The sequence below is a fragment of the Tubulanus polymorphus genome, chromosome 5 (genome assembly GCF_964204645.1).
Source record: "Tubulanus polymorphus chromosome 5, tnTubPoly1.2, whole genome shotgun sequence".
Taxonomy (NCBI): Eukaryota; Metazoa; Nemertea; class Palaeonemertea; order Tubulaniformes; family Tubulanidae; genus Tubulanus; species Tubulanus polymorphus.
Window position 1 is genome coordinate 6,238,042 of NC_134029.1, and position 17,091 is coordinate 6,255,132.

Genomic DNA, 17,091 nt, shown 5'->3' on the forward strand with positions numbered 1-17,091 from the left:
TTACCACGGATTTCATTATGAAATTTGTAAAACCTTCCAACTCCGATCAACAGTGACGATTCGTTTTAACACATTCAGGCTGGATATATAATGTGTTTAAATAGGTCGCAAATAGAATATAAAGAATTTCAGAAAATTAAAGTCGATCTCGAACTTTTTCGTAATGTTGACAGATTTCACAAACGTAAACCCAATCCATATAAATCCCATTCGGATCGTGCTTCGAAATATCACATTAGGAGTATAAACTGAAAATAATAACAGTGATCGTTTATCAAAAGATAAATATAAAAATATTGCACAAGAAAGAAATGCGGGTAAATTGGGTCACACGCAGGAATGTCATTCGGTTAGCACGTTCGAATTGACTTGAAGCTCGTTTTTAGATTTTAAACTGGTCTGACGACATATTTTGATCACTGATAAAAAAATCAACAACATCCTTCCCATATAGATAATCATATCTGGGTTAATAAGATAAATGCAAACTCTATAGTTCGTTTTCACAATACGGTCTTAAATCGTCGTATTTCTGCGTGGGACCTGTAAGTGTAAAAAATAATGTAATCACATGAGTTGTTTATGCTCGATAATTCACATATTTTTCACACCATTTTTCTGATTACCTGCTACAAGTGGCTATTGGTAAGCAGCTACGAGCTTTTGGAATAAACCTTTAATCATCTGTGTTTTCTACAAACACTATGAAAATGGTGCGATTGCGCACTTGCTTTAAATATTGTCGTGGACGTCATTAGGTTCAATGACATATCTACCAATCTAAGACCAGCTTTGGATTAGTTTCAATTCATCTCGATTTTTTTGAAAGGTTCCCCTAGTAGAATGAAATTAAAAATGTTTCAAACACATTCATCCGAGTGTTTTTTGGCTAATGTAAATTCCTAGATAAAGATGGCTATGTAATTTCTCACGCCCACTGCCGTAGATTCATCTTCTCTAGGATGTATTCACCCGTACCCTCGATCCAACGTACTTGTACAACGCGTGAAGTGTTCTTCAAAGAGAAAATATTTAACAACAATTGCACAATGACCACTTGATCCCTTTTCTATATGGGTGTGTTTCTCCAGTACTGGATATCTAAAAATACAATACTGCGATTCGGAATAGAAATAGCTGTACATTTATTCTGTAAAAAGAGGAGTTAGACGCGTGTCTTTTTTTCGTGTGGATCTGTAATATGGGATCATCAAATGAAAGAAGCGTCAGATGATAAGTTGACAGAAAGTCTTTATTTGAAAGCTGATCAAGTAAGTTTGCAAACATTCCAGGAATCTTTCAAATTCTCGAAAGAATACCTGGATATCATGTCTCTATTTCTTTGGTTTTTTATAGATGTGTTCATGAATCACGATCATGGGTGTTGTGTGGCTAAGAAGGGCTATCTTTTTCACTGGATTGATTGTAATCTGGCTTACATTGGTCGTCCTGAACTGTTTGAATATAGACTGGGCTAGTTTACAAAACCTGAGAAGCAGCGAAGCTATTCAAACGTACGCGATCGTAGCGATGACATGCGTCCTCCATCTGGGAGTAGCTGACGCCCTACTCCGCACTGTGGTAGTAATCATCCGCGGATGTAGTACGAGGCAGACCGGGTTACGAATGGCAGACGGATCGAAACTCAAACTAGTCATCAATTACAACTTATTGGCAATATCGGAAGAATGTATCGACCAGACGTTTACGAACATGTATCAAACGTTTATGAATAATCTATCACCGAACGTGACTTTAGTTTTAGTAAGTACGACTCCCACCGACGAACTTCGCGAATACTCGCTCGCCCAGGTGGCTGAATATCGGCTGCGGATCTACGACCGGCTGATTGCAGAGGGCGAATTATTTCTGGAAGGTCGTTTCAAAGCGGTCGATTCGCATAGACTTCATCATTTTTGGTTCGATCTTTGCGACCATTTTGGTCTCACCTACGTACAAGAGAAGTTAGCCGAATTATGCAGTCGTCACAGCTACGAATTCATCTGCGTCCATCGAGTGTCAAATGTCTTGAAAAAATGTGGGCAATATCAGGACCTAATACTTTTATCGGAAGGCGAGGATCAAGCGTATACCTACACGGAAAAATGCCTGTATGGTAAATTTTGCCGGCACCACGGGGAACCTTTATTCCAAAACACACCCGATTCTAGAAGACTCGATGGTCGTCATTTCGATTACACGCTAGTTTTAGATAGCGACACCGTCGTACCGAGAGGTACAGCTTTACAACTCCTAGCCGCCGCCGCGGGGAACCCACGTCTTGCCGTTATCCAACCGAATATAAAACTGGAATTGCCGAAAGAAGCGACCTTCTTCATGTATCTGGAGCGTGTAAGAAACGAGTTGACAACGGCCGAAAACAATGCCATTACAAATTTCTTAGGTCAAACTTTATTCTGCGGCAAAGCCTTAATTAATAATCAGTTATACGTAGATAAAATCATAGGTAGTCCGGTGAACCAATTGGAAATGATACCAGTTGACGTCATGAGTCACGACACATACGAATCGTTGATTTTGCACCCGTTTCCGTTAACATCGGTTTCGTTAAAGGAACAACCCACTACAAATCTCATCACGTGGTCTCACAGACAACAACGATGGACTACGGGGGAAGTGATCAACGCCACCTATATTTGGAACTTGACATTCGGAATGCTGATTCGCTTGCTAAGAATCGTATTTTGGTGTAATTGCTGCGAGCCATTCCGGCGCGTGCGCAATTACCCGCCTTGTAACCTCACCGGGCTTTACCTCGTGGCTAAAATTCATTTCAGTTTATTCATAAAACCATTCCTGATAACGTACATATTGCTGCACAGTTTTCTCTACGGAGTTAAGTTTCGCTATCCGTATATTCCACTAGGCGGTGCATTGGTCGTATGGTTGTTTCTTCCGCGTTTATTCGTCTTCCGAAGAAATCTGCTGAAATATTTGCCGCTGGAATTGTTGACGTCGATCTTGCAACAAACCTCTGATATCTTTGTCGGTACGTACCGTCTACTCGTGGGCATCGTCGCTGCGTTGTCCCGCCACCCGCTGAAATGGCTGCCACAGCGCATAATCGAACAGAAATACGAAGTGAAATCGAACTGCGGAATTTTTCTCGACTCGTTGCGTGTGTTCGGTATTTATGCCCTCGTCGCTTCTATAGCGTGTTTCACACTCGTTCTCGTAGACTTATACGGAATTTACTCGTCGTATTTATTGATATACGTAATGCTGGGAATAATTTCACTGCTGCCGATTTATTGTTTCCTGACGGGGCTGTCGCCGATGTGCGGTCGACGTAAAGTATTCAAATTACATCTCAGTCCACCGTGCAACCATGCGCTAGAACTGTCCAGTGTTAAACGCATTTACAGCATCGATACTTTGGTCAGACGACGGATGGAAGATTCCGATTTATCGGAACAGAATTTTGATCTATTTCACGCTGTGCAGCCAAGCGTTGACGACCATTCAAATTGCAGTATTTGTCATATGAGTTACGCAAATGAAATACTACCATCTGTCGAAGATGGACTCGGGCACTTCTCGGGGAATGGCCACGTGAATTCCGGTTTCGAATCCAATTTTACTCTCTACGAACAACCGTGGCATATTGATGGCCAATTTCCCGGTATTCACACGCGACACTTCGATAGTGAAAATAACGAATTGACTCATCGTATATCAGTGGACACAATTAGTCTGTCTGAATTCCGCCCAATCAAAGAATCATTACAATCGTCAACATCATCGTCATCATTATGTTCATCATCTTTATCATCATCACAGACGGAATCAGATTTTCTCCCTAATGGAGTGATCGGTGCCCATTTCTCTTAAAAAAAATGGGAGTTCAATACTTAAAATCCCCAAATGAACTGGATCCCGGGCATATGGTTCATTTTAGGAGATAGAGGCAGACGGTCTAGACATAAACGTACTAGACGTAAAGGTATCACGACTTAATCACAGAATATGTAGGCATTCAAGCGTATAAAATACATTGTTGTAGAAATAAATCATTTTTATTCCAATCGTTTTTGGTAATTCTAACAAATTCATCATTTACAGCTTGCAAACCCTACAATACTAGTTATAAATATTCACGCAATGTCACCTACGTCAAAAAATTTAATTGAGACATCATTTTAACTATTCGTATCATTACACATAACATCAGAATATACATCACACATGAATTATATATCCATTGTCGTTCTGATGTTTTACTATTTTGGTTAAGAATAAGGTACCAGCAACGTCCGAGTTCCTACTAGAAAAGCTGGTGGATCATCACTTGTCACAATAGTATTGCCGGTATCTAATGAAAGTGGTAAATCTAGGCGAAAACACATGAAACATGGTCATATAGTTACATCATCGGCAAACGAAGATGATAAATGTATCGTCAGATTCTAGCGAATTCAAATTCACGGGACATATTATTGTTCCACAAGTTGAAATTATGGATCGGGTCGATTCGCAAAGTGTGAACACGCGCTGATGTAACAGTCTGTCCATCTTTCTTCCTTATCGTATCTAGAATATCCATCGCGTTCTGGAAACGATATGACATAATCAGTTGTTTGAACAATTTACTGTCTTTGGCCAGTTTCGGAATTTTGTCACTTGTTAACTCGGAAACTGCTCGAGGTCCGAGCCCTGGTTGATGTTGAATCGTAATTGCCATGGCAGGAACCAACTGCATGTTGTTGTGGTTGTTGCGGTGTTTCTGTACCGCTTCGATCGCGAGTTGTTTCTCGTTTTCGGTTTGAGTTTCCAGTTCGGGCGGCGGTCGTATGGACAGACGAGAATTACTAACAGGCGGGGATGACGTTCTGCTCAAAACGTTCTGATATTCCGGGAAGACGTCCGTAATGCGCTCATACAGAATATCCTCGTAACATTTCATTGCAGCGTACTGCGCCTCGGCAGAGAGCAGGGATAGGAAACGAGGGGTGGGCGGCAACTCGATACGCTCTTCTTCCAGTATCGATGACGTCGCCGAATCCCGTCTGCTTTGTTGACGCGGGAAACCTTTGAAAACGCGATTGATCGACGTGCGTCGACCGAACATACCAGCATGGCTGATGTTGGTAATGCTCGGTCGGCCGATACCGGCTCGCGACGATCGACGACCGGGATACAGTGTCTGTTCCGACGAGTCCCTTCGCTCCTCGTCCTTATGAAAAGCCACTGCTTTCGTATGTCCGCTAGACTGTGAGCAAACGCTCGTCCTGCGACTAGCCGGCTGCGTTTGAATGTTCGGTAGCTTGTTTCTATCGCCCATTTTGAAAATTCATACGATTACACGATTAAGTCTATAATACACGATGTAATATAACCAAGTTTTAAATCAGCGATGAATAAACGCGATATCGGCTGCAGTTAGCAACGGTTGCTGGCATTATTTGAATCGACTTCCTGTTTGACAAATATTCGCCGCAAATCCAATTTCTACTAGGAGCTATCGTTAGTTTTCGTCGAAGAAATAAACGGCAATACTTCTAAACAGCTCCAGTTTTTTCGTCTTTGAGATATATATATCACCTCTACAATCGAAAGGAAATCACCGCACGGGTTTCGACACCACTGTCTAAATATAATGAATGATTTCTGCTTTTGTTATTTACACAATGACCAACTAAACATTTCATTCAATTAATAAGCTTAATCGTGGAAGTACTCATGGGTTCATGAGTTCGCAAAACCTATACACACAATAAAATCCCGTTTTGCTGGCGTAAATATGAAATGAGTAGCGTTGACAGCGATTCTGTTTACGATTTGAATTTTGCCGTTATTTGTATTGACAAAGTCCAGGCCCGCGTTTCGCAACGATCGGTATCCAAACCACGGTTTCAAGTGATCAGATATTCACCAAAGTCTTAACGATGCGCGTTGTACAGTCAATTATGGTGAACTGGTGACTTTTTGCGCATTGAGGACAAAATCGTTTCGCTTTCACGCTGGTCGCAAAGCAGACTTTCCACTGGGCGCACTGCAAAAAAGCCGAACAAATCAGTTATTAATTTTGTACGTACATACAAAACAGCAATCATAAAAACCGGGACGCGTTGATTGTGTTAGTATGTGTATACGTCAAAGATTGACTGAAAAGCTTTAGTGTATTTCCTCGAATTCTAACTCCCATTTATTTTCGAATAAATGTCGTCTTAATACCGACGACTAATCGATTCATCCCCTTATCAATAAGCGGCATACATTCTATTCAATATCAGCGCCGACGCGAGTTTCTCGCAACGAGAATGTTTGATCAAAACACCAGATATTTGGCAGTTAAACAAGTCCGAACACCTGTCGAAAAAACTATACCTGTTATACCAGTTTTAAATGCGATATTTATGAAGTTCATTACACGTCTCTAAATTTTGTGCGACACGAGTCTTGGGAAATATCATGGTCTAAGAATTATTGCTTACCGAAAGAGATCGAACAGGAACAAAAATAAATGAACATTGAACTGTTTTGTTAGATGGAACGCAGGCGACATTTGAAAATGACGCTTCATAAAAATGCAATAAAAATGTAATAAAGTATAAGATTTTTTCAATAGGTCACCGGCTAAAGTTTAGCAAATTGTACTCGGCTATATACATACCTATAATGGATGCGAATTTACTATTCGGTATAAAATGTAATTTCTTCAGATGTTATAGTTTAAATAGTTTTAATTCTTTTGGGAAGAAATTTGCCAATTTCGATGCAACGCTAAAGAATGTTTCGAAGTGATAAGGTGGCTACCGCAGTGTAAAAATGATTCATTTGCTTTAGAACGTAAACAGGTAACTATCAACTTAATAGATATTTTAAACTTTGAAAACTAGCAAAACTACTTACGCGCTTAATTTGTGGTCTCGATGTACCGGAAACTTCAGTATCGGGGAGTATCGATCGTGGTGATAGACATAATGTACTCTCTTGGAGTAACGAATATTAATGAATATAACGCTTACTGGTGGTTTCTACGCGTGTGGCCAGCGCTCCACTCGTCGACACGGAAAATTAGATTAAACCTCTTTACACGGGCTGATTGCTCCTCGCACCCTCGTCGTTTAACAAAATAATACCCTCGTGCATGGCTGAATTAGTTAATCCCATTTTATTTCAGCTCGATATGTTCATTCGTAATCATTGAGTATAATAGTATATACGAACTGTTTCTCAATGACCATTTCATTATATTAATCCGCAACGGCTTCAATCGTTAGATCGAATTGCATTGAAATTATTATCATTAATTACAATGACCATGATTTCAAACGATATTGATTGCTTCCAATCTACATTATGAGATACAGGGCACGGTTTTATAGACTGGTATTACCTTTAATCCGGGGGCTAACACAATTCATTATCAATTGAGTTAGCCCCGGGTTAATGGTAATACTAGTCTATAAAACCGGCCCCGGGACATTCCTTATTTTACCTCGACTAGACGTTGATCATATTCTCGTCTAATTTCAACAAAAATAACGCTGGAATGAAAACTTTTAGTTTGATTTAAACATGATGTATCCTTCGCAAAGCAGTTGAAGTGCATAGAGTCTGCTTTCTAAGCATCCAGCCATAATACGCATGATGCTTGTAATTATACATATGTACATATGTATATCGCATAAATGGCAAATGAATATTATCATTATTGCGTCGCGTAGATATGAAATTCGAAAATGTTACAATGTCCGTGGCTTCACGCATACTGATACGTGAGAAGTAAACGCCTATAAGGTTCAACCAAATCGACTGGACGCAAAGGTAGCAGTGGGTTAGAATAAAGAGTATTGAGATCACAATTATTATTTGGTCAAGTCAAGCCCTTATCAAATGATCGAATGATCAAATAAAGCGTTCATTCATTCATTCATTCAACCTTAAAAATGAAAAAAAACTGCCATTCTTTTTTATTCTTATTTTCTAGCGGGAAGGTAAATATAAATTCACATTAACAGTGACTCATATGTATGGGGAATAGTTGGGGAAAATGAATTATACATGTATATCCTATTTGATTTACTTTTTAACATGTATATATTTGAATACCTCTATTATAGCAATTATATATTATAAATAGCGAATTTATCGATTTAACATAATAGAATATCAAATAATACTTCAAGTGAACTTATAAATACTTCCTAGTACGTGTTAATAGTCTAATCTTACATGGAAATCAATTTTTCATTATCCTCCAGTAAGTTGTGCGTTATACAGCTACAAAGATCCGTGGATGATCTTGGAAGCGAAGAAAATGGAGGTTTGTCTTAAAGATCATTCTGTAGTATTTTTCTAAGCTCTATTCATCATTCCAGTATTCTCTTCGTGAGAATATTAGGTATGAGCATATACTTTCATGTTTTTCGGTTTGAAAAACTTCACTTTCTTTTATTTATCGCTGAAATCAAGTCTTAACAACTGTGTTACTTGGCCTTGCTGTTTTGCTAATCGGTGCATTTAAAAATGGTTTTCTTTTTTCTGGATACACTTTGAATTGGGTGGAAAGAAACGACTGTATCCTAAATTAAGGCTTTACCTCGAGGAAAAATTACCTCTTTGAATGAATGATTTTATTTTTCTCTTTACTTTCGGGGTAAACTAAAAATCATTTTATGATAAAATCAATTTATGATCGATTGTTGAATGTTCTAGCGTATGAATCTAACACATACGACGGCAACAACAACAACAACAACAACGTTGATCGATAATACGTCGCTCAATACAACGTTAACCGATATTCTGAACCGAACTGTGGAATGCCCCGCCGTCAACAAAACAATCGGTAGGATTACACACTATTATTACTCAATCCGATTTTCAATCAGGATTTCTATTCAACAGTTCCTTTTCTTCAATTTCGTGGTTCCGGTTTGATCTGTAACGTTATTTTCCAATTTTCAGTAAACTGCTCCGATAGTAGGGAAACAAGTTGTAAGTAATTTGAAAAGCTCCTGACTACTCAATTCTACTTCTACGGCTTTTTGAAATTAATTTGAAGATTTCTTAAAAGAAGAACACTGCATATCAACTCAAACTGTATATCAACGTTAATTCGATTTATGTTGGTTTGCAGATTTATCCGGCTCATGGATATCTCTAGATTGGGCAATCGGTATCACAGTAATTGCGTCAATCGAACTGATGATCATTATACTGATGTATGACAAAATATTACGTGATTCGCATCGTCAGCAAACAGATTTGCGAGGTAAATTGACTTTTTCTTACCGTTTTAAGGTGTGAAGAACACTAAAAAGTTTTGTTTGCAATAGAATCACTGAAGTAGTACAGAATTGAATTGATTAGGCGTAATGTGAAAAGATTCTAATATTTGTAATTCAGCTAACGTTAATACTACTAAAGATTTGTATCTAAACCTATCTGCTTATATCAATCTAGGGTGAAATCGCATTTCGTAGAATAGAGTAACTATTTGTATTTTGTCATTACAACAGATTCATCGAAAACTAAGAGAACCAGATTTGCCCCGAGTTCCGTATTTTTCCGTCCCAATTCTGGTGGAGACGATTCCGTCAACCTCTTCGCTGACCGGAACGCGGAGTCCGGTTTTCCAAGCGACCGACAAGCAGCGTCGAGCTCCATCGATGCAGCGTCGGATTTTTCGCAACGACGTTGGAATAGTGAAAGACAGCACTTCAGTAACAGACGATCGATGTCCGAAATGAATTTGGCTCAAATGGGATCCAGAAATAAGACTCGTCTCGCACCGCCACCACCGCTACCTCCGAGTCAAATTAGAGCTCAAGGTTACTGTATGGGACAGGCTGGAACTTCAAATACACTTCCATGTAATTTCACCAGTGCGGCACTCGAGCCGAGGGAAACTTCCTACATAAATCTGGATGATATGGAGATTGAGAGCTCGATTCCACCGGATCTTCCGAGTATTAGTGATATAGAGGGCGAATTCAGAGTACATTACGAGAGACCGTCATTGCAGTATTCTATGTATACTTCCGACGAACCATATATACCTACCCCACCACCACCGACTTGGAAACCACAACCACCTCCGACAACATCTGAAATCTAGAGGATTTGATCAAAGATTGCAAAAATATCGTGATTTCATATCTTTAAATTCTATTTGACAGTTTATTTTACGATCAATCATTTCGTTATGACACATAAGACATGAACACTCAATAGATTGTATTCAAGACCGATGTGATTATTATTCTTCGTATCATTCCGGATGACGAGTCTTAAATTGTGTTTGTTAGGTCACTTACACGAAATACCGTGATTTATCGAGGGAACATTTTATTTCAAATCCGTGAGAAAATAAAACACTTGACCAAATTTGCATAAAAATGTACAATTTTTTCTGTAGTTCGTTGAACCTAGCATAAGCCAACTAGTATATCTCCTAGACGTGTTTTCCTGGCTTTCTCATTCCAGTCACTTTACAATGAAAACCGGTGAATGAATTGATTAATTGCCTTCTGAAAACCCTCAACGTTGCCATGTATATGAAGAAGTTGACGCAGAATACAAACTCTCGAGGAAAATAAAGGATTCTTTCCAACCCATGACAATACATTTTGCTAATGGCGTAAGTTCCATTCGAAAAAGGGTCGATGCGATGATTGACCCAGATCTGGTAAACTACGTACTCAATGAAACTTTGCAAAAACTTGAATAATGAATTCGGTAAAACAAGTGCTATGTATACAACGACTACAACAAGGAGGGTTTTGCTGGCTGCGGACTGATGACGGTCTTTCCTATCCGCACAGAGAGCAGCACCAGATCGTTTATTACGTAATACAGCAGTATGTACTGATACTATAATGATAACTACAGATGGGATTATGTCGTGAAGAAATACCTTTAATGCAAGTAAAAATACCGTATGATATCCGTTTATTCCTAAGTCACGACACTGTAAACTACTAAACGACTCCTTTCGTATGCGGATCGTGCGCAAATAGATTTCTTTAATCCTAACAGCGTTATCCAAATTCATAACAAATGACCACAAAATCACGACGGCCACAACAATTTTGCGTCGATTGACGGTGAAATGTTTCATGTGAAAGAAGGGAAAACGAATCGAAACCAATCTCTCCATAGCAATCACAAGAACTGTGTAGTTTGATACAGATAAGGCCTGTTGAAAGAATTGATAAGTCAATAAACACAATGGAATCAAACGTCTAGGTAAATATTCAAAATAGTAATAATAGTAATATAATGATGGGCATAATTTGTAGTGTTTAGCTACCGTTAACGAGTTATCCATGCACTCTTTCGGAGCCACCCCGACATGGTGTAGGAAACGCCGCATGTAGTACGGGAACTCCTAAAAACCGAACAGTACATAAATTTGATCGGAACAGGCCAGAGTTATTAGATAGGGGAACCTTTAACGAACTGACTGACATTTCCGACACTTTATCAGAAGAATGATAGTAAGACCATTGAAGACACATCCCAGTGGAAACAGGAACAATCTAGTCGAGTATTTGTTATAAATGCTAAAATGGCGAATGAACTGATTAAACGAATTAAGCAGTAGCCTTTCGCCGCACGATTATCCGTACGCTATCAATGGTAGTGGTCGAGACTGTCGAATTTCGATTTAGTGCTCTTTCCAAAACGCTGGTAAAGTTGTGCATATTCAACTGCACTGCCACTGACGACACAACGAGCGTAAAATAGACGTTACTGCTACCCGAACTTTTTTAGATATTTCTCTGTTTCGCATATTGTGAAACCGATCTCTGAAATAAAATGTTGAGTAAGCTTCAAGCAATACACGGAGCCTCTAGCGTTTCATTCTCTTTCGGTTGGAGACAACGAGTGACGTTTGATACATTCTGAATATACAAGTAGTTCATATACGTTGCATGCTATGTATGAAAATCCTACAGAAGCATAAAATAGTGAGCAGCAAATAAATTTCTCAATTCTTTGCCAAGAATATCCATTCTTGTATTTTCTGTTACGGTAGTCTTTTTAGTGGATGATTTTAGATTGGCAACTCGGTGTACTAGAGTGCTTATCAAGGATTTAAGTAAAGAATCGGAGGCTGTACGTATAAGGTCGCAGTTGTGTTTGGGAAGGCTCTCTGCGTACAGCGACAGTAATTCAAAATTGTCAATCTGAATAATTGAGAAAGGGTAGACTTCGTACTTTTTGATGAATGATTTTCAATAACAGGCAAAATGTCATATTTTGTGGATACAGAGAAGGATTTGATGACCCAAATTGACTCTCAGACCCCTAAAAATTCAAAATTATTTATGATATAGATGCCCTTCCATAGCTGAGCAGTACTCTGAAACCAGGCTAGATCCATCCTGGATCCAGAGATAAGGCGCCTCGTCACGCACCGCCACCACCGAGTCAAATTAGAGCTCAGCGTTACTGCATGAGACAGGCTGGAGCTTCAAATACACCTCCACGTGGTTTTACCAGTGCAGCACATGAGCCGAAGTAAACATCCTACATAAATCTGGATGATATGGAAATTGAGGGCTCGGTTCCATCGGATCTTCCGACTATTAGTGATATAGAGTGCGAATGCAGAGTTCATTACAAAAAACCGTCATTGCAGTATACTTCCAAAGAACCATACCTACCCCACCACCACCAACTTTGAAACCACAACCACCTCCGACAATATCTGAAATCTAGGTGATTTCATCGACGATTGCAAAGGAATATCGTTATTTCTATTTCTCAATCATATTTGACAGTTTCATCTTAACGATCTATAGTACCATTATAATACAAAACACGTAGATAATCAACAGATTATATTCAAGACCGATGTGATTATTATTTCATTAACCTGCGGCCTACCGGATGGTGATTTACTAAAGGCTGAGGCACTGTTATATCTATTATGCCACGAACATGAAATATCGTCGTCTATCAGGAAAACATCTTTTTTTGAATGTTCCGTGAAAAAAATAAAAAAACTTAACCAAATTTGCAAAAATATACAAATACTAATGTTTCTCTATTCTGTCGAACCATAAATCAGCCGAATCGCTTCTTTCTCCGGACATTGTTCACTCTCTTTGTTGTTTGTTCAATTTAACTGCTCCGATAGTAGGGAAACAAGTTGTAAGTAATTTGAAAATCTCCTGACTACTCAATTCTACTTCTACGGCTTTTTGAAATTAATTTGAAGATTTTTTTAAAGAAGAACACTGCATATCAACTCAAACTGTATATCAACGTTAATTCGATTTATGTTGGTTTGCAGATTTGACCGGCTCATGGATATCTCTAGATTGGGCAATCGGTATCACAGTAATTGCGTCAATCGAACTGATGATCATTATACTGATGTATGACAAAATATTACGTGATTCGCATCGTCAGCAAACAGATTTGCGAGGTAAATTGACTTTTACTTCCCGTTTTAAGGTGTGAAGAATACTAAAAAGTTTTGTTTGCAATAGAATCACTGAAGTAGTACAGAATTGAATTGATTAGGCGTAATGTGAAAAGATTCTAATATTTGTAATTCAGCTAACGTTAATACTACTAAAGATTTGTATCTAAACCTATCTGCTTATATCAACTGCTTGGAAGATTGTTTAAATGAACCGGAACCGAATTTCCAATTATGTACTTCGATTTAAAAAAGAAAATTCTGTAAATTAGACCGTCGAGCAAACAACTATATCTGTACTTCCATTTCCGATTTCAAAATCAAACCCCCTGTTTCGCTCCCGGCAGGTGTGGTGGGTCTGTAAGGGACACTCAATCAAAAAATCTAACGAAATTTACAAACAAAATAAACAACAGGGACAATCCCTATTTTAAGATCTATATCAATCTAGGGTGAAATCGCATTTCGTAGAATAGAGTAACTATTTGTATTTTGTCATTACAACAGATTCATCGAAAGAAAACCAGATATGCCCCGAGTTCCGTATTTTTCCGTCCCAATTCTGGTGGAGACGATTCCGTCAACCTCTTCGCTGACCGGAACGCGGAGTCCGGTTTTCCAAGCGACCGACAAGCACCGTCGAGCTCAATCGATGCAGCGTCGGATTTTTCGCAACGACGTTGGAATAGTGAGAGACAGCATTTCAGTAACAGACGATCGATGTCCGAAATGAATTTGGCTCAAATGGGATCCAGAAATAAGCCGACTCGTCTCGCACCGCCACCACCGCTACCTCCGAGTCAAATTAGAGCTCAAGGTTACTGTATGGGACAGGCTGGAACTTCAAATACACTTCCATGTAATTTCACCAGTGCGGCACTCGAGCCGAGGGAAACTTCCTACATAAATCTGGATGATATGGAGATTGAGAGCTCGATTCCACCGGATCTTCCGAGTATAAGTGATATAGAGGGCGAATTCAGAGTACATTACGAGAGACCGTCATTGCAGTGTATACTTCCGACGAACCATATATACCTACCCCACCACCACCGACTTGGAAACCACAACCCCCTCCGACAATATCTGAAATCTAGAGGATTTGATCAAAGATTGCAAAAAAATATCGCGATTTCATATCTTTAAATTCTATTTGACAGTTTATTCTACGATCAATCATTTCGTTATGACACATAAGACATGAACACTCAATAGATTATATTCAAGACCGATGTGATTATTATTCTTCGTATCATTCCGGATGACGAGTCTTAAATTGTGTTTGTTAGGTCACTTACACGAAATACCGTGATTTATCGAGAGAACATTTTATTTCAAATCCGTGAGAAAATAAAACACTTTATCAAATTTGCAAAATAATGTACAATTTTTTCTGTATTTTGTTGAACCTAGCATTAGCCAACTAGTATATTCTCCTAGACGTGTTTTCCTGGCTTTCTTATTCCAGTCACTTTACAATGAAAACCGGTGAATGAATTGATTAATTGCCTTCTGAAAACCCTCAACGTTGCCATGTATATGAAGAAGTTGACGCAGAATACAAACTCTCGAGGAAAAAAAAAGATTCTTTCCAACCCAAGACAATACATTTTGCTCGTGGCGTAATGTCCATTCGAAAAAAGGTTGATGCGATGATTGACCCAGATCTGGTAAACTACGAACTCAATGAAATTTTGCAAAAACTTGAATAATGAATTCGGTAAAACAAGTGCTATGTATACAACGACTACAACAAGGAGGGTTTTGCTGGCTGCGGACTGATGACGATCTTTCCTATCCGCACAGAGAGCAGCACCAGATCGTTTATTACGTAATACAGCAGTATGTACTGATACTATAATGATAACTACAGATGGGATTATGTCGTGAAGAAATACCTTTAATGCATTTAACGATGCCGTATGATATCCGTACATTCGTAAGTAACGACACTGTAAACTACTAAACGACTCCTTTTGTATGCGGATCGTGCGCATATAGATTTCTTTAATCTGAACAGCGTTATCCAAATTCATAACAAGCGACCACAAAATCACGACGGCCACGACAATTTTGCGTCGATTGACGGTGAAATGTTTCATGTGAAAGAAGGGAAAACGAATCGAAACAAATCTCTCCAAAGCAATCACAAGAACTGTGTAGTTTGATACAGATAAGGCCTGTTTATAGAATTGATAATCCAATAAACACATTGGAATCAAACGTCTAGGTAAATATTCAAAATAGTAATAATAGTAGTATAATGATGGGCATAATTTTTTGTGTTTAGCTACCGTTAACAAGTTATCCATGCACTCTTTCGGAGCCATCCCGACATCGTGTAGGAAACGTCGCATGTAGTACGGGAACACTTTGAAACCGAACAGTACATAAATTTGATCGGAACAGGCCAGAGTCATTAGATAGGGGAACGTATAACGAACTGATTGACATTTCCGACACTTTATCAGAAGAATGATAGTAAGACCATTGAAGAAACATCCCAGTGGAAACAGGAACAAGATCATCGAGTAGTCATTATAATAGCTAACATGCCGAATGAACTGATTAAACGAATAAGCGGGAGCCTTTCGCCCCACGATTATCCGTACGCTATCAATGGTAGTGATCGAGACTGTCGAATTTCGATTTAGTGCCGTTTCCAAAACGCTGGAGAAGTTGTGCATATTCAACTGCACTGCCACTGACGACACCACGAGCGTAAAATAGACGTTACTGCTACCCGAACTTTTTTAGACATTTCTCTCTTTCTGCATATTGTGAAACCGATCTCTAAAATAATAAAATGTTGAGTAAGCTTCAAGCAATACACTGAGCCTCTAGCGTTTCATTTCTTTTCGGTTGGAGACAACGAGTGACGTTTGATACATTCTGAATATACAAGTAGTTCATATACGTTGCATGTTATGTGTGAAAATCCTACAGAAGCAAAAAATAGTGAGCAGCAAATAAATTCCTCAATTCTTTGCCCAGAATATCCATTCTTGTATTTTCTGTTACGGTAGTCTTTTTAGTGGATGATTTTAGATTGGCAACTCGGTGTACAAGAGTGCTAATCAAGGATTTAAGTAAAGAATCGGAGGCTGTACGTATAAGGTCGCAGTTGTGTTTGGGAAGGCTCTCTGCTTACAGCGACAGTAATTCAAAATTGTCAATCTGAATAATCGAGAAAGGGTAGACTTCTTACTTCATGAATGATTTTTCACTAACAGGCAAGATGTCATATTTTTGTGGATGCAGAAAAGGATTTGATAACCCAAATTGACTCTCAGATCCGTAAAAATTCAAAATTATTTATGATATAGATGCCCTTCCAGTACTCTGTAACCAGTCAAATTAGAGCTCAGGGTTACTGCATGGGACAGGCTGGAGCTTCAAATACACTTCCACGTGGTTTTACCAGTGCAGTACATGAGCCGAGGTAAATATCCTATATAAATCTGGATGATATGGAAATTGAGGGCTCAGTTCCATCGGATCTTCCGACTATTAGTGATATAGAGTGCGAATTCAGAGTTCATTACGAAAAACCGTCATTGCAGTATACTTCCGACGAACCATACCTACCCCACCACAACCAACTTGGAAACCACAACCACCTCCGACAATATCTGAAATCTAGGTGATTTCATCGACGATTGCAAAGAAATATCGTTATTTCTATT

The 17,091-nt window shown here is 38.9% G+C and overlaps 3 protein-coding genes across 3 annotated transcripts; 2 read left to right on the forward strand and 1 right to left on the reverse strand.

Annotated features, from left to right (window-relative positions):
- The first annotated feature begins 1,626 nt into the window (after positions 1 to 1,626).
- LOC141905500 (uncharacterized) lies at positions 1,627 to 3,852 on the forward strand. The gene has a single exon (XM_074794371.1). It carries the CDS (start codon positions 1,627 to 1,629, stop codon positions 3,850 to 3,852), a length of 2,226 nt encoding a protein of 741 aa, XP_074650472.1.
- A 231-nt stretch (positions 3,853 to 4,083) lies between these two features.
- LOC141905805 (uncharacterized) lies at positions 4,084 to 7,180 on the reverse strand. The gene is made up of 2 exons (XM_074794846.1): positions 6,874 to 7,180; positions 4,084 to 6,013 (listed from the first exon to the last, which is right to left on the reverse strand). The coding sequence occupies exon 2, from the start codon at positions 5,300 to 5,302 to the stop codon at positions 4,421 to 4,423; it is 882 nt and encodes a 293-aa protein (XP_074650947.1). The 5' UTR covers positions 5,303 to 6,013; positions 6,874 to 7,180; the 3' UTR covers positions 4,084 to 4,420.
- Positions 7,181 to 8,235: 1,055 nt separating this feature from the next.
- LOC141905891 (uncharacterized) lies at positions 8,236 to 10,380 on the forward strand. The gene is made up of 5 exons (XM_074794974.1): positions 8,236 to 8,290; positions 8,683 to 8,815; positions 8,935 to 8,964; positions 9,107 to 9,241; positions 9,489 to 10,380. The coding sequence occupies exons 1-5, from the start codon at positions 8,264 to 8,266 to the stop codon at positions 10,085 to 10,087; spliced, it is 924 nt and encodes a 307-aa protein (XP_074651075.1). The 5' UTR covers positions 8,236 to 8,263; the 3' UTR covers positions 10,088 to 10,380.
- The last annotated feature ends 6,711 nt before the right edge of the window (positions 10,381 to 17,091 follow it).